General features: G+C 39.5%; 1 protein-coding gene, 1 non-coding gene and 1 pseudogene across 3 annotated transcripts in view; 1 reads left to right on the plus strand and 2 right to left on the minus strand.

Annotated features, from left to right (window-relative positions):
* CEP89 (centrosomal protein 89) overlaps positions 1-17,846 on the plus strand; it is a 66,253-nt gene that overhangs the window by 32,341 nt on the left and 16,066 nt on the right. For both annotated transcript variants that reach the window (XM_011371855.2, XM_023537655.1), the window contains 6 exons: positions 1,622-1,725; positions 4,485-4,600; positions 7,007-7,187; positions 13,065-13,232; positions 13,817-13,958; positions 14,398-14,487. In XM_011371855.2, the coding sequence (XP_011370157.1) occupies positions 1,622-1,725; positions 4,485-4,600; positions 7,007-7,187; positions 13,065-13,232; positions 13,817-13,958; positions 14,398-14,487 (801 nt within the window). The remainder of the gene's footprint in view (positions 1-1,621; positions 1,726-4,484; positions 4,601-7,006; positions 7,188-13,064; positions 13,233-13,816; positions 13,959-14,397; positions 14,488-17,846) is intronic.
* On the minus strand, positions 8,162-8,538 carry LOC111746633 (annotated as a pseudogene).
* LOC111746671 lies at positions 9,803-9,921 on the minus strand. Its single transcript, XR_002783217.1, has one exon. It is a non-coding gene; the product is annotated as a 5S ribosomal RNA (ribosomal RNA).

The following is a 17,846-nucleotide window of genomic DNA, read 5'->3' on the forward strand; positions in this document are numbered from 1 at the left end:
CATTTAATGGCTACTCAAATGCGTGTTAAAGGAAGGAAGGAGTGTAGCCAGGCTAGGAGAGAGGTAAAGAAGGAAGAGGGGAGGCAGGAAGGAGTGATCAGCGGAGCAAGATGGGTGGGTGGGACACCTGGGGGTGGGACATAGAGGGTCTGGGGGGTGCCGCATTGGAAGGTTCCCAGGCAGGCAGCCCCACGTGGGCTGGGATCTGGGGGAGCAGAGAAGGCAGCAATGGGAGGCACTTCTTTCCTGCTACTTTGCCACTGTGAACACCACTGTTAGAAGGGACATTTGGGCAGACAGGGAAAGGTAGTAAGCCAGGTGTGTTTTAGGCAGACTTGGATGCTTCTTAATTCCATGAAGAGCTGGCCCCAGGGAAGTCCTATTATTGAGCTGTCCTGGGAAGCATTTTGAGGAAATGAGGTGTTTATTCATTTCTACTTTGTTCACCTGTTTTATGGGAATGGCTTCTGGAAGCCGGACTTATTTTAATTGCACAGGAGATGAAGGCCGTTCTGGGTCGTGGATACGTCCACACCTCGTCGTGCCACATGCCGCTGTGTTCCTCATTTTAGTGGCCGAAGAAATCTGGAAGTGGAAGGATCCAGGGGGAGAAGTGTTGGTTTTTCTGGGATCCCTAGTTGGAAGGGTCTCAAGAGTCATCCAGCCTGTTACTACACTGTCCTGTGTACAGGGCGCATGTTATGTGATTTTGGACCTTTTCTTCTAGACTTCTTTTTGGACAATTATTTAAGAGGATGAATTAATCTTACACTAATTGGTGAACTGTCAATCCTATTAATTAATAAGATTACTAACTCAGTGCTCCTTCTAAAACAAGGGTCAAGAAACATTTTCTGTAAGGGCCACTGAGTGAATAGTTTCGGCTTTGCGGACCCCGCAGTCGGTCTCTGCAACTACTCAGCTCTGCGTTGTAGCATGAAGCAGCCATAGTCAACGTTAAACAAATGGGCCTGTCTGCATTCCGGTAAAACTCTACTTACAAAATAGGCGGCTGATCTGTGGGCTTTAGTTTGCCTGACTCCTGTTCTGAAAAAGAGCCGGTAGACTACCAGCTAGTGGGAGTGTGCCTGGGCAGGAGGGTGATGGAGAGAAGTGGCTGTTTTAAGTTAAACAGGTTTAAGCATAAATGTCTGATCGCTGGGGAGAAGTAAATTTAGAAGCATCGCAGAATAAATATTGGCACCTGAGCTTCTCACCGAAGGATAGCACAAGTCCTTTTTATCTAAAAAGCTCCATTTTAACCTCCAAAGTCTTTAAACGAAGGAAAAATTAGCGTGTAATTTACAGGCACCTCTGCTTTTCTTATCCCCCGTTTTATCTGTTCAGGTACTTGCCAGGAACAGAAAAATGTTCTGAAATTAGGAATTGAAAGTGTAAATCCTGACGTTTGGTGTCCTTTTCACACAGCTTCATAGACGTCCCGTGTTTCCTCACTAGACCGAGAGCACTTGGCGCTGGTCCCGCGTTCCAGGCTGTCTGTCTGTTACTGTGAGACTTTGCCAAAAAGCTATTAGCATTTGATTTTAGCCACAGCAACAGCACTAGAGCTAAGAAGTATAGATATGTGTGTGGATTACAAGTTACATGCATTTTATTTCAGGAGGAAATGAGAGTGTTCAGGATGCGAGTCCAAGAAGTGGTGAAAGAGAACGAAGACCTGCACCAGCAGTTGATTAAGAGCGGGACTCTCACCAGTGAGGAATGGCAAGTGGGGTTGCGGTTCTGGTATTGTAACTAATCAAAAATAATAATAATAGGAATACATTTTATTAAACAAATACATTTTCTTTTTCAAACTAAAATATTTTAAGGGAGCATTTCTAAGAAATTAAGATACAGTGAAATCCTAGTAGTTTACTCTAAACTTGTATTTTAAATATTTAAAAATTCTAAATAGGTTTTTAAACCTGCAATATATTTGCTATCCCCATTTTTATTTCCCGAGGTTGTATTTTTCTATGGTGCTTTTCTCATCCCAAACCTGTTGGGTCACATCCTTTCTCAGACCCCTCCAGGCGCTCCCAGGGCTTTAGAACAGAAAGCCCAGCACCAGGCCCTGCACAGCCGGCTTTGCCCTCAACCCTGTCCTGTCCTTTCTCTGCAGGCCTTTCACTCCCTGACAGCTCTGTGCTGCTCACCTCTGTCCTATTGCTGTCGCTGCTCCCTCCTTCTGCTCTCCCACCTATCCCTTAGGGCCCCTTGCAAATGACCTGGTCAGTAGTTCTCCCATTTGGCAGAGTTATTTGCTCTCTTATCTCAGTTACTAACATAGCCCCAGACACATGCCCTCTTGATACCTACCACACAGTGCCGGCCCGTGTGTCCCTCTTCTCCTTTGCGAGCTTCTCGAGGGCAGGGGCCGTGTCCTGTTCTTCTACACAGCAGCAGCAAATGCCTGTTCGGTGAATTCAAGAAAGCAAATGTCGCCAGAAGTCTAAAGGCAATATGCAGGCAAGGCTAGGAAAGCAAAAACTATTCAGATATATCTTTTCTGCCTTGGGAAGGTGTGTTATGTTTAGTATTTTTTAAATGGGTTAACATCACTGACAAAAATTAAATATGTTCCATATGTGATATTCAGAAATTTGGAATCGGGTCAACAGCATTCTTACTGATAGGTCGGTTCTTTCTAAGTTTATGGTCACAGATGACTCACTTGGGACTGGCCTAGGCACTACTGTATCTTGGTGCACTGTGGCTTCCTCTGTTGAACGTGGATTTTCTTCTGTCAGGTGTCCTAGTGTGTCTCCCTTCGAACCCTCCTTGAGTAGCTTCTGGAAAGCAGGTCAGTTAGACTGGGCCTCACGTGCCTCCAAGAGTCCTCATGAGAACCTGGAACCTCAAATTCTTACTCTAACCTTGTATATAGCTGTAAGTCAAACCTATTTACTTTTTTCTTAACAATATATAAAGTAAAGAGAAGAAAGACAGATCCACTTTCAAATCCATATGCCCAGTGTTCCCCAATGCCATGTTTATTGGCGTTTGAAATTTGCACGCTGCTCTGGTGTGGAGGCTTGTGCTGTTTGAGGGAATGGTTAGGTCTGTGCAGCGCCTGTTGAGATCCCCCTGACCGGCCTTGGGATTTACTGCCCTCCATCTGGCGGAGGGGTCCTGGGCTATGGAGCATCACCCTCCTGAAGCCCCTCACAGTCGTGCCCTCCCCTGCCTGCGTCTCCTTGGCTGCTGCTCTCTGCACCTGCACAGGTGTGAGGCACAGTACATTCCTGCCACATCCTCGGGCACACTGACTTCACACTTCAGCAAACACTTTCTCCTTAGTTTCAAATGAAGTTTGGGGACCTTCTGGGCTGCAGCTAAACTCTACATTTCTTCTCCTGACTTCCCCTGACCAGCTGGAGAACCCCAGTCTCCGTTTGTGCTAAACTAAATCTGAGGTTTTCAACTCTGGTAGGAATAGGTGATCCCTGAAAAGAAGGAAGGGAAGGGAAGAAAAAAAGGAAGGAGAAAAGGAGGGAGAGAGGAAAGACGGGAGGTAGGGGGAAGAAAGTATGTCTCATAAGAAAGTCCAAAACTAAACAAAGTGGAGCTGCTGTGCGTGCGGCAGAAACGAGGAGGCTGGAGCCGACTGGCCCGGGTGAGCTTCCTTCCTGGACGGATGACGGCCCCCTCCCTCCCGCGGCTACCAGCCACCTCCAGCGTGCCTGGGAGCTAGTGCACAGCCACTGTCAGAGTGAAGTCATGGTATCATAGCTTGATCTCTTTCATCTTTTTCTCCTTCCTCCACCTCATTTTTGAGTCGAAAGTGGAAAATTGAGATAATTTACTGGTTTACAGTGTACTTTGGGTGGTAAACATTGATCTAGATTTCTAAGTTCCCTTCAGTGCATTCTGATTGGAATTTGTAATCATGAAGGTTGAGCTGAGCTAGAATTGACTTTGCGCTGACTGGAAGGAAGGGGTTTGCTCCTTCAGTGAGATTAGGCTGGGGAGCCTTAGTGCAGTCTAAGAACTGTCCAAAGGCTTTTAACAAAGCTATTGTTTTTTTGACAAATATGCTACTGATTACAGTGACTATTTTTGATTTTTTAATTAAAATGGAACTTTCTAAACTCTCTAAATATATTTCATGCTTGCTTCAAAGTAATCCAGTGGGTGGAGGGATTGGAGGTTTATATAGATGAAAAAAGACTGGCCATTTGATAATTGTTCAAGCTGAATGTTGTACATGGAAGTTTATCATTCTATTCTTTCTACTTTTGCATGTGTTTGAAATTTTACATATCAAAAAGTCACTGAAGTTCACAATTCAAACTTCATTACTGTCCTCCCCCCCATTTAACACAAATGGAAAGATTAATTATGTTAATAACATGTTGAGCATTAAACATGTCCAGATATTCATTACCTACAACACACCAATTGCTTTCTTTTAGACTCGAGTGTCTCTGTAGTCACTCAGTACCTGAACGGCAGTATTTAACTCTGTAAATCAATCGTAGGCATCAGCTTCAGGCTCAGGCAGAACTGGTTTTAGAGGAAAACAGGTTGTTGATAGAGCAGTTGGAGATCCAGCAGAGAAAAGCCAAAGACACCCACCAGGAGCGCCTCCAGGAAGGTGAGCCGTCTTTCCAGTGAGTAATGGCAACGCTGTGGCGTCATCGTTGTGTCATTTACACTTGAACCCCTCTCCTGATAGCGTCCCCCCCTTCGAATTGAAAATAGAGAAAATCATGTTTTTAAGAATATATTCTTTATTGAAATAGAGCTGTTCATGTTATAACATACCCAGCCCTGACCCATATGCATCGATTGCTTTCTCTCAGACTCCACCGTGTCTCTCTAATTATTCCATATATTTTGTAAATCAGTTATTAAGTGACAGCTTTAGACTCAGCAGAACTGTTTTTAGGGGAAATAATGCCATATAAATGGGAAAAATCATGTGAGGTAAGTATTTGAAAGAACACCAGGATCTGTACCCAAATGTTTGCTGAATGAGTACAAATGGGGAACCACTCAGTCTCCAAACAATTTCTCTGTGTTCTTGCCCATCCTCCAGCTGTGGGTGCTGTCAGAGGTTAAATCTCTGTCTGATGCCTTCATGAGCGACCCCTCTTCTTGTGTGTCACTCTCTGCCCCTAGGAGCCTCACAGCATGTGACAGTGAACTTTGAAGTCAGCCAGACTGAATCATTTCTTCCACTTTGATTAAAACTACAACTTATGGGCAAAAAGATAGTGGCATTTCTTCCTTTTGCTTTACTGATTTTTTTTCTTGTGAAGAATAACATAGGACAGGAGGCTGAAATACAAGCTGTCTTGCTCAAGCCAATGGAACTTTCTTTTCAGTTTTACCTTCTGCGCCCACTCCCCTTTCCACACTGTGGAAGAGTTAACTGCCAGCCTCTGCCGCTGCGAAACTATGAGGCTAGCACTTCACTGGTTTCCGTTAGCCAGGTCATGTTTAAGAGTGAGAGCACTTCTCAAAGAGTCGAGCAGAACTGTCTCCTCCACAGGATGTCCCCACTCCCAGTGGGGCCCCCCTAGACTTTGCATTGCATGGTACAGAAGTATTTGCCCTTACTCTGGCACTTTTTGTGGTGGTGGTGAGGGTTTGGAGAGAGAGTATTGTTAAGAGTATCTGTTTTGTTTTTCAGTTTCTAAGCTGCTGTCTGCTTTCAAGCTTAGATATGGCAGGGAAAATTAATTTCATATTTACTGGGCTTAATTTTCTCAAACATAGCATATCTGAACAGGTATGATGATTCTTATCATGTGACAGGAAGGTTTTTGGCTTATGTGATTTAGTCAGCTGCCTATCTGATTTTCCCATTTCCCAGAAACAGTTATTCATTTTGATCAACTAAATGTTTGTATAAAGTAGAAGAGTTTAACGTTTTATGCTATAATACTTCTATATATTAGTTTCAATACATGCCCAGTCAGTATCTTATTATTACATACTGCCATGTCACATAGGATGAAATATGTATGATTTACTTTGGATCCAGGACATAAAACATAAAAACTTAATGAGGAAAGGGAAAAAATAATAAATTTGGGTCTTAGTGTATGTTACCTAACAGAAAGAGTTCGTCCACCTTTGCTAGCAGAGCCAGACACTGAACACTGAGAACTGCAGTGGAGAAAAATTGGCTGTTTCATTATGAATGGTGCCGCCCAGGAGACTGGGAAGTTAATGCTTGAAAGCCCAAACTCCCCGAGATGGTTTATAGCCAAGGGATTTTATAGAGCAAAATCATGAGTCATCATGAGTAAGGAGTTTGAGGTCCTGGGTCAAGAGTGAAGTAAGGACAGTAAATCATAATTTCAAGATCACGAGGTCAGCTTTTGTTTCCCTCAGTCTTGTTTCATGGGGATGTGGCCAGGGGTTGTTCCACTTTAGGGCTCAGGAGCTGAAACACAACTTAGGCCATGATGGATGCTCTCCTTAGCTTAACAGAAACCCGTACCCTGTGACCCTTAGTGAAGGTACAGCCATTGTTTGTGGGCAGGGCCTTAATGACTAATAAGGCAAAGGGCTAAGACTTATAGGCAGTGCTGTAAAGAAACTGCTTGGAGAGCTGGGGCTACATGTTAAATAAAATTATACATTAAGTCAGGACCCTCGGTTTCATTTGGCCATATTTGATGTCCTTGAAAATCCTGCAGTCTTAGGGATAACCTCATGATGTATGCTTGCATACCTGCATGTGACTTAAGGCCTCAGTCTTTGAAAGTTAGTTCCTTGAAGACTGGAATCATGTCTTGTTAAATATTGTACATTTAACAATAATATCAAGATATTGGACCATAGTAAGAAAGTGTATATTTAATGAACGCTTAATATAGGGACAGTAATTTCTAAGTACAAGTCCTTTGGTATTAATTTATAAATCACCAAAAGATTTTTAAAAGATAATTTTTATAAGCCAGCTCTCATTATTATTACATAGTAATCAATAATTATGTTTTATTGAGTCTCCTGTACCAAGTCTTTATCCATCTGTTCTGTTTTTCAGTTTCTAAACTGACTAAACAGCTAATACTTCTGGAGACTAAAACACAGAGCCAAGAAAAGGAGCTAACTGAAAACAAGGAGCAATTGGAAAGTTTACGTACCAAATGCCAAGAACTAAAAACACAGTTGGATGGCAAAATTGCAATGAAAGTTCATGCTTCGATTGTGAATGAGTTAAAAAGGTAAGGATTTAATGTCTTTTCAAGTGTCGACGCATCACCATGCCTGTTGTTACAGGCAGAATGGACAGAGGTTGCTCCATCTTTTTCTGAGCTGTTTAACTCCACCTGCACAGGTGTCCGAGTCTGAGAACAGTAAATATTTTATTAAACTAGAATATGGCTTGAGGGCTACAGTCTGCACTTTGTATGTGTGTATGATGTTTTTTCTGTACTGTGCCAGCCTTTATTGGTTTTAGAACCAAAGATAATTTAAAGGAGAACTGGAAACCTAAATATCCAGTAATAACTGGTTAAATGAAAGGATACAGCCATGAAATGGAATACAACACAGCCCTTAAAAGTGATATTACAAAAGATTCTTTTTGACATAGAAAGATAGCCTATAGTGTTACATGTTTTTTATTTGATATTATACATAAACCACACAGAAATGCCTTTCATTAAATAAAAGGCAACATTTTAGATACAGATAATTTTAATTAAATTGGCCTACTTAAGACCAAAAAGATAAAGTAGACATTGCCAACTTATCTTCAGCCCTCAGCTTTCACAGGCTAATGAACATAACTTGAAACATAGGTGAGTCTTGCTGTTCTATGAGACAGCAAAGGGATCTCCCTAGTATTTAAGCATATGAACATAACCAGTTATATAAATCTGAATATAAAACCTACAGGTTTTGAGATGTCATTCACCATCTTCGTGAAAAGTTGAACATTATTAATCAAGCCCAATTATATCTTCAGAAGAGGAAAACAGTGATAGCACTTGCTAAACCTAATTACTGTCAGAGTTCAAAGAGGTGATCATACCCATTTAAACACAAGCCAATCTTATATAAATCAGAACTGTCCAAAGAAATATTCTGTTAGCCATTCATGATCTAAATTCTGATGTATGAGATCAATTTAAGTATGGTACACATGAGAAAAAAGTCATGAGACAGTTCTGTTTTTTAACAAATAAGGCAATTATTACTCAGTAGCTTTTTTGAGAGAAGCTATCAAGTCTGCCCTTTTTTTGCCACCTTCTTCATGCTAGCAAAGATCATTTTTGTCCCAGGGATGTACTTCTTGGGATTCTCCAAGTGCTCCATCAGTACTTCACCTCTCCCCAAGTGATACTTTTGTTCTAGTTGGCATCCGTGTAAGAACATCCAGGGGCCTGACCTGTCTTTTGCCTAAATAGACCGTGGAGATTTGGCCCAGTCTTGTGCTTGCCTCCCTTTTCCAGGATGGCGCTGGGCAAATTCCGAACAAAAATCTTCTTGCCCTTCTCAGCATCACCCATTTTTAAATGTTTTTTCATCACACGTGATACAAAGGGTCCTGCTGACAAACCAGACGTCCTGCTTTCACCACAATATATTTTTATTTGAAGAGATTAGGTTATAAAACAATATGTACAAAATGATCGCAATTTTATTTTTTTTTTAAAAGTGTGTGTGTTTATTAAGGTGACCAACTATCCCAGTTTGCCTGTGACTGGGGTTTCCCAGGATGTGGGACTTAGCGCTAAAGCTAGGAAGGTCCTAGGCAAACTGGGATGAGTTGATCACTCTAGTATGTATGCATGCGTGTGAACCATGTTTGTGTATGTATGATTTTACGTAGGCAGGCATACCTTGTAGATATTGCGGGTTCAATAAAGTGAGGCTCGTGCTAAAGCAAGTCGTAATCTTTTAGCTGGTGGAGGCTCTTGCCTTCAGTTTGTGAAAAAGGCAACACTTGTGATACACAACAAAGCAAAACAATAAAATGAGGTATGTCTATGCATGTATATATATTGCATATATACCATAAGTACATAGAAAAATGGAAGAATGGATAAATGTTAGTAGCACTTATCTGTGGAAGATGAGAATCTGGGTGTATTAGTTGTCAGGGTTCTCCAGAGAAACAACCATTAGGATATATGTAGGATATGTATACATATATGTATATTTGAGGAGAGAGACAGATTAATTTTAAGGATTTGACTCATGCAATTATGGAGGCTTACAAATCCAAAATCCATAGGGCAGGCCCGCTGACTGGAAACTCAGGCAGGATTTGTGTGTTCAGTCTTAAGACAGAATTCCTTCTTCTTAGGGAAACCTTAGTTTTTACTCATAAGGTCTTCAACTGATTGGGTGAGGTCACCCACAGGATCAAAGGTAATCGCTTTTACTTAAAGTCAGCTAATTGTAGGCGTTAATCACATCTGCAAAATACTTTCACAACAGCATCTAACTGCAGTTAGTGTTTAACCAAACAACTGGGCACCATAGCCTAGTCAAGTTAACACATAATTAACCATTGGTGGGTAATTTTTATTTTCTTTGTTTTTTTTTTAATAATTTGCAAGTATTCCTTTATAAATGCAAATTACTTTGGTAGTGGGAGGGAACATTTTAAATCACGAGGCTTTCAGCCCTAGATGGTTGACGTTGGGGAATAAATAAGTTAGTGCATATGAAGTGCTTAGTCTGGTGCTTGGATAAATGCTGGATTACAATTACTGGAACCCAATATATATATTTTTTTTAGGTGAGGCAACTCTTGGTTGACCTCACAGATTACAAGGACCTTGTCACCTTACGATCCCTTTTTTTCTTTTTTCTTTTTTTTTTTTTACGCCTATAGCACCTGGTCTTCCTAGGTGGTCTCCCATCCAAGTACTAACCAGGCCCAACCCTGCTTAGCTTCCAAGATCAGACGGGATCGGGCTTGTTCAGGGTAGCATGGCTGTAGACTGGAACCCAAACCTTTCCTCTCTTAGGGGACTCACAAAGCAACCATTAGTCTAAGGTTAGCTCAGTCCCACTGCAAAGGTAATCAGACCCTTCTGAGGGTTCTCTCTAATGTCCCTTACATTATAAGGTCTTTCCACTCTGGCTGGTGGGCTCATGTACTCTTCCCATTTCTTTGTGAATGTAGAGAATTATTCTGCCTATTTGTGTCTAATGGTTCTTTCCTCAGCCCTTGGCGGTCATACCAGTCCAGATCAGCTCGCAGCCAAAGACTTGTGAGGACTCTCCTGAAGCGCTTTAGATCCCTTTCCCTCTCTGTGACACTCCCTCCTCTCTTACTCCACAGTTCTAGCTGCCTGGGCCTCCCTCATCTCTGACCTCTGAACTCTCAACTCAGCAAGTCCACTGGGTTCTGGTTGGGTTTCCCCCGCCCTGTGCTGAGGCCTGGCAGTAAGCTGGATGATTATAGTACTCACTTTGTTATTTCCTGCTTCCAGGGATCACAGTTCTATTTTGCCTTTGTCCACAGTCTGAAAGCAGTTGTTTCTTATGTCCTGCCTGGTTTTCTAGCTGAAGGGTAAACCTATCTTGGCTAAAAGCAGAAGTCTTTGTATTTTCAATATTCTTCTTTTTAACCTTTTATCATTAATCCAGTTCAACAATTTATCCAATGAAATAATAGTTAGGTTAGCCTTCCATGAAATAAATGAGTTCTGGATTTTACATGTTTTTGAGTTACAGTTGGCAAATTAACCTTAAAATTATACATTGTTATGTATTCATACTGCACGTGACAAGTATGCAGCTCTTATCACAAGCCAGCCAAGCTGCAAATTTGACAGCACCCAAGCTGCTGCGCAGAAAGCCAAGTTCACTCATCTCACGCGGTGTTAAATTGCTATAAAAGTTTTGAAGCCATTCTCTAAATATCTGTATTTTATCTTGTGAACAAGTAACAAAGAGTTAGAGACTGACACCCATCCGAGGACCGCACTTTGAGTAGCACTGCCCTGGGGAATCCTGCAAGAGTATAAGGATACAGCCCAAATGACTGTTGGCTGGAAAATGAGTACACAGAGTTTGGTATATACTGATACAATTAAATATTCAACAGCCACATACATGAACATGCATGAGTTGGAGGCATAAAAACACAGAAGTGCATATATCTGATCCCTTCATGTACCAATGATACATCTTGGTTCCCTTTATATGTGGTTCTAATACTGGCAAACTAAACTGAACCGTAGTGATACGTAGATAGGTGATAATGCTATAATGATGGTTAGGGAAGGGGGCACTATGATTGGGGCAGGACACGAGGGAGTCTCTGGGGTACTGGAAATGTTCTTTCTTGACCTATATGGTAATTACTTGAGTATTCATTTTATAATTTTTGTTAAAATATGCTTTTATCTTTCATGTACTTTTCTATATGTATATTATATTTCACAATTAAAAAAAAAATTAAGTCATGGTGTTTTACCAGAAGAACTGAAATAGAAATGGTCAGTGGAAGTTTCCTGTGGGGTGTGAGAACCTAGGGGTGGAATAGGAAACATTTTATTAAATGTTTTTTCAAAGCAACTATTTCCCCCAACAGATATTAACTATTAACTTTTTTTTTTTATTTTTTTTTGCGAATTGTTTCCACCTTTTTTGGTTTGTATTGTTTAAGAACTATATTGTTAAAATTTAGAAACACAGCTGAAGCCCCTTTTAACTTATCCTTGCCCCTCACCCCCACCACTTACCAAAAGTGATCACTATCATAAATCTGAAACATATTTCCAGTTTATTTTTTACTTTTACATATGTTTCCATGAATAGCATATAATGTTTTTTGGTATGTTTTTGGTATCTATCTTGAAATTTTGCACTCAATTTTTCAAACATCTTTCCATGCTGAAATATAGAGTTTACTCTTTTTAACTGCTGCATGGTGGTATTTCATCATATGAAATACTATGTATTAGTTGGCTTATTAATGGAAATTCAAATTGTTTTAAAGTTTGCTCCATTAAGCAGTGCCACAGTAAACTTTTTATATGTGTTCCTAAATACATACCTAGAGGTGGCATTGTTGGGCTGTTGAGTAAATGCATTTTCTAGATACTGTTCTCTAAGGTGGCAGTGCACATCCACCAACACTTTCCCAACCTTTCCTATTGTCTGTGGTTAGTTTTCATTGTGAACTTTTCTTTACTGTTGATTTAGTACGAGGTGAGTGTATTGCTTTGGCAAAAAAAAGTACTTTTAAATAAAATTCTGAAATCAAAACAAAAGAAAGAGAAGAAAAAGATAAATGAAAAAGTGAGTTTAATTCAAACCTCAGTTCTGTGGTTTTTGTCTAGTTATGTCCTCTGCACTTAGACTAAAATGAGTAAACTAGAAAGCAGTGGAAACTATTTGGAAAGTTCCTGACCGGGTATTCGGGGAGCCATCCCAGGCTGAAGTCATTGAACTTGTATGACAAGTGGTATAGGTCCCAAATACATGCAACCAGAGGCTTGTTCTCCAGCCAACCAGCAAGCTAGGAAGTGAATCCCCCATCCCCTTATATGCAGAGAAACCCCATCTCTCAGAATGTGGCCCCACCTGTTCAGTCCTGGTTATTACATGAAAATCGACCAATACAACCCATGAAGAAGTAACTCTTTTCTTGAGATCTTTTTGCTGGAATTCTATATTGAAATTGTATGCCCTCCTTGTTCTTTGTTTCTTTTATCATAAAAACATGCAATTACTACAGTATAATAGAAAATTTGTTTTAGCATTAGAATTTGAGGGGGAGCAATTATTACTGTGTAAAAAATTGAGCTATCTTAAATTCTTTCTGGAAGGAGTAGGGTATAAATAAGTATATATACTCATAAATATACAGGCCTAAGCAAGAACTGTGGCCAGAAAAAGGGGTTAGATCATTACCATCAAAGAAGTATGTACCCAACCATGCTTTCTTTCCCGTCCTCTAAGAGCTCCATCCCAGATCCTCCAGGGGTGGGATGGGGACATGTGTGTACAGAGGCCTACCAAATGACCCACCCAGGGCTGGAGGGGCGGGCTGTTTATCACTTGCCTGGCAGTGGCTGCCTCATTTTGGCCTCGTTGTACCAGATCCAAGTCTGTGCTGTTTTATTCATCAGCCAGTTGCAGAAGGAAGAAGAGAAAGAAAATGCCGAGATGGAAGAGTTGATGGAGAAGTTGGCAGTCCTGCAAGTGCAGAAAAAGGGCCTGCTGTTAGAGAAGAACAATCTGACAACTCAAAACAAAGCGCTGGAAACTGAACTTGAAAGGGCACAGAAAATAAACAGGTTTTTATGGGTTTTTCTTAAGCTGTTTTTTTAATAGTTAAAAAAGGACAATTGAGGAATATTCTTTATCTTTTTCTAATATTGACTATAAAATAGAATTGACATGATTGGATATCAAAATATAAGTACAGTATAAGCTTTTCTGTTAACTGGTGTTAACCAGTGGTTCTCACATCCAGCTCACATAGGGTTGATCATCATAATGACGACCCTAAGACTCTGAAAGTTCTGGAACTGTTTTCCTAACCATTTCCCAAAAGTCTCCTTTGATATTACTGAATTCCTTTTTCAAAAGTGTCTTTTAGAACATGAGCCAAAGATTTAATAGAATAATATATAATTAGCCTATTAATCATGCGAAACATTTTGTGATTCCTATTGCCTTGACTTTGAGATAGTAATTACGCTTGGCTTAAAATTAAATTCGGTTACTTTTTCTCACCTTGAAACTTAGAGATTTAGTTTGCTGAAAAATAATGTTTAAATGCTAACATACTTGCTGTTTTTATAGTGTAAATATTCACTATGCCCTAGCCTTTCAGGTTAATAAGTTCTTTATTCCATCATTTGCGGGAACTCTTTAGGAGGTCTCAAAGGAAAATTGATGTCCTCAAAAAGCAGGTGGAAAAAGCCATGGTGAATGAAATGTCTGCTCACCAGTACCTGGCAAATCTTGTTGGCCTAGCAGAGAATATAACCCAGGAACGTGACAATCTTATGTATTTGGTAAGTTTCCTCAGTTACTTCAAGTACACTGCAAATTAACATGTAAATATAATTTTAAGAGTATTTTTTTTACAAAATTATCCATAAAAAGCTTTATCTTTTATAATTTCAACAGCGAATATTCAAATTCTTCAAAATTTTATCTTTCAACCATAGGGGAAGAATATTTTGAAAGGTGAATAACCCAAACTTTAAATAATGGCAAATGATATTTTAGAAGGTAAACTAATGGAATTAGTCCCCTTGATGAGGCTCCTGCCCTGTTTGCAGTACGCCAAAGTTGCAGCCTCCTTCTCGTGTCCGAAGATCGGCTTGGACTGCAGAGGATCCTCGACAGCATGGCCGAAGGCAGAGACAGGAGACCAAAGAACTTTTTATTCTTTTAATTCTTTCTATAAAACTGAGAGCCCATTATTTTTCTTTTCACCTTTCTCCTTAGGCCCAATGTTTAGAAAGTGAGAAACATGGAGTTCTCGACAAAATCGTAGAAGGCAATATTCGCTTGGGAAGGCTAGAAGAGAAGGTCAAGGTAAGTGGTCCTTCAGCCTTAGAGATTCCATTTTCCAGTGGGAATGGAGGCTTACTGGGGGCAGATTTCCATGTTTAAGAAAGTGGTACATTTTACACGTATCATTTAATCATATATATGTAAATGTGTGTTTTGAGTTTGTCTGTTTTATTTTAGGGAACATAAAGTTTAGTCCTGAATTATTTACTTGAACAAAGTTAAGAAATCTTAAAATCAATCAGACTCAATGTGCATCTTGATTCAGAGAACAGATTTTATTTTTCCTATGTTTCATAAATATTGCTTAAGTAATAAAAACATGAAGTTTTTGGAAGCTGCATTGCCTGCAGGTCTTGATTTTCAGGTGATACAGACAGATGCTGCCCGAGGGACTTTCTGGTTTCCAGTAGGCTCTGCCCCATGTAGCCTCCCTGAGCCACCCTGATCTGGATTCTGGGCCACCCCTGGGGAGGTCACCCCTCTCTAACTAAACTCAAGAAAGACTAGCATTCCCTCCAAGGCATCACTATTTCTATTTATAATGGGTGGTTGCCTTTTGTGGTCACCACGTTCTCACTGTCTAAGATACTCTTTCCCTCTGTGGCCCAGAGCAGCTCCATTCTTACTCTCAAATGTCAGCTTTTACGCATAGCATGATGTTATTTGAAGAAAGGGCTCCTTTGCTAAAATGCCTGAATTAGTCTCACACTTAGCACTCAGGAATTTACCCTGTGGCTTCTAGTGGTAGGAATGATTTAATTTAATTAATCATACACCCTATAGAGTTATGCTGACTTCTGAATGTCATCATAGATCACTAGCAGGTATTGTAGTTTTCTAGGAATTTGATCTGTGTGATATGAAGGCTGTATCACAGAATCTCACTGTCTGACACAGTTTTAAAGTAAATGAGGTATGGTAAATTTAGTCTTAAAGTACTCCTTAGCTGTCATAATCTGAGCACCAAGCAAGATAAATTTTTAAAAATCCACACCTAGACACTTTAAAGTGAAAATGCAGTACACCAAAGGCAAAGAGAAAATCTTAAAAGAGTGAAAGTATGTTTTTACTCATTTTGCACCTACAAGGTCAAAAATTAAGTTTGATAATACAGCGTGTTTGGAAATGACATGAAGCAGTGGGAACTTTTCTGCATCACTTCTTGAGCTGGAAATTGGTTCAAACCTTGAGTGAGGTAGAACATACACATAGCTCACAACCCAGCCATTCCTCCCTTGAATATATGGTCTTACTAGTAAGGAAACCCTTGCACATGTGCACCAGAAATTATGTAAGGAGATGACCACATCAGCATTGTTCATTATTGTCCCAAATTAACCCAATATTCATTAGCAGTAGAACAGATAAATTGTAATGGATTCATAAAGGATAGCTTAATAGCAATGGAAATGAACAAATTATATTTACAATAATATGGAAGAACTTCACAAACATTATTGAGTGAAAGAAGCACAACACAAACAAAGGCCTATAATATGATTTCATTTATATAAAGTTTAAAACTGGCAGAATTAAACTGGTACATACATAGATTGTAAAACTAGAAAAGTAAGGAAAAGATAATAGCAAAAATGAGACTGATGATCATATCTAAAGGATTGGGACACTTGAGGACTTCCAAGTCTGATACTGATAATATTCTCTTAATGTTTGATTTATCACTTTGTTATTAGTAATTAAATCATTTACATATATTTTATATATTTCTCCACAAATATCTACATGTCACTTTACCAGTGAGGCTTACCTATTTAAAATTGCTGGTCATCCATTCTTCTACACTCCTGATTCTCATTACCTTGCTTTATTGTTTCTTCCAAAGACAACATCACCTTCTACCAGACTATGTAATTTATTTATTATCATGTTTATTATTATGTTTACTGGTTATTCTGTCTCCCGTGATCAGACTATAAGCTCCACAAAGGTGGGGACTCTTTTTCTGTTGTTGCTCATTGATATATCCCAAGCACCTAGAATAGCATGGGGCACATAGTATTCAATAAATTTTATAACTATTTGGGGAATTAATTAAATAATATATTTTACAATTTAAAAAATTCAACAAAATCAAAAGCGGTGTACAAAACAGTATCTCAACTGTGCATCAAAAGGCTAGAAGGAATACACCACAGTATTAGTTGATGGGACTCTGCAGAGAAGTATTATGAGTAATAATGAACAATTAAGAGTTTTTGTTTTTCTAGTTTCCTGTTGGCTTTTATTTTCAAAGGAGAAGTTCTGATCTTCAAAATGGTTGGCTTTGTCTTAGGAATCCATCCCATTATTGTTCATCTGAATAGGAATAATTAAAAGGGCCCACCCAGCCACCCAGAGAGGAAGTCAGATCCAGGTTAGACAGGGCAGAATCTCTGAGATATGAAGAGAAGAGACCTGGAAAAGGCTTGAGAAAATCCAGAGGTGACATCTCACAAAACCACAGCAAAATATGATTTGTGAAACTGAGGACATAACCTTGGAGTATGATGATATCTAGGAAACTCAGAGCTGCAGGCAGAAGCTTTTCTGTCAAACCAACCTAGATTCAGGTAACCAGAAAGGGGCTATAAGAGGTGACGTGTAAAACTTGGAAACCTTCCCTGACCCAACCAGCCAGGGTTCCCACCCTCTCAGAAACTCATCTTATTCCAAAGGAATTTGTGCCTGCCATACAAAAATACCTTAAGAAAAAGGAAGAAAGGTATAACTTTGCTGTACATAATAAAAATGCTTTAAAAAAATATATTGCCACAAAGGAAATAAAAATTGTAACCTGTACTTCAAAGTGAATTGATAGGCAAGTAGTTATGTAGGTAAATAAGTCAGTAGCTAGATGGGCTGTTGGTAGCTAAAACTTAATAAAACAGTCAAAGCTAGGAATAAATACCACAAAGCAGAAACACAGAACCCTAAGAAGAGATGATCAGACAAAGGAGGATGTGAAATGGAACTGCTACAATATAAGAAAGAAATAGAAGGAAAAGCTAAACCATTTCAGAAACGTGGACTAAATTACAAGGAGAAAGTTATCATAAACGCACAAAAAGTGACAAAGGATAGAGATGAAAAAGGCAAAGACAAGAAGGCAGAAATTGGAATGTAAAAAGAATTCAGTAGAAAGTGATAGAGATCCAATATATCTATTGTTAGATTCCCCAAAGAGGAAACCAAACAGTGGAATTTTCTGCTCTAAACCATAATTCATAAAAACTTTTCTGATAAAAGAAGACTTGAATCTATATATTGAAAGGGCAAATTATGTACCTAAGACAAATTGACCAAGATGGACCCACAAAATTGACACCAAGATCTAATATGACTTTTAAGATAAAGAAAGAATACCTTGGACACCCAGTCAA

Source organism: Pteropus vampyrus, unplaced genomic scaffold, assembly GCF_000151845.1.
Source record: "Pteropus vampyrus isolate Shadow unplaced genomic scaffold, Pvam_2.0 Scaffold196, whole genome shotgun sequence".
Classification (NCBI taxonomy): domain Eukaryota; kingdom Metazoa; phylum Chordata; class Mammalia; order Chiroptera; family Pteropodidae; genus Pteropus; species Pteropus vampyrus.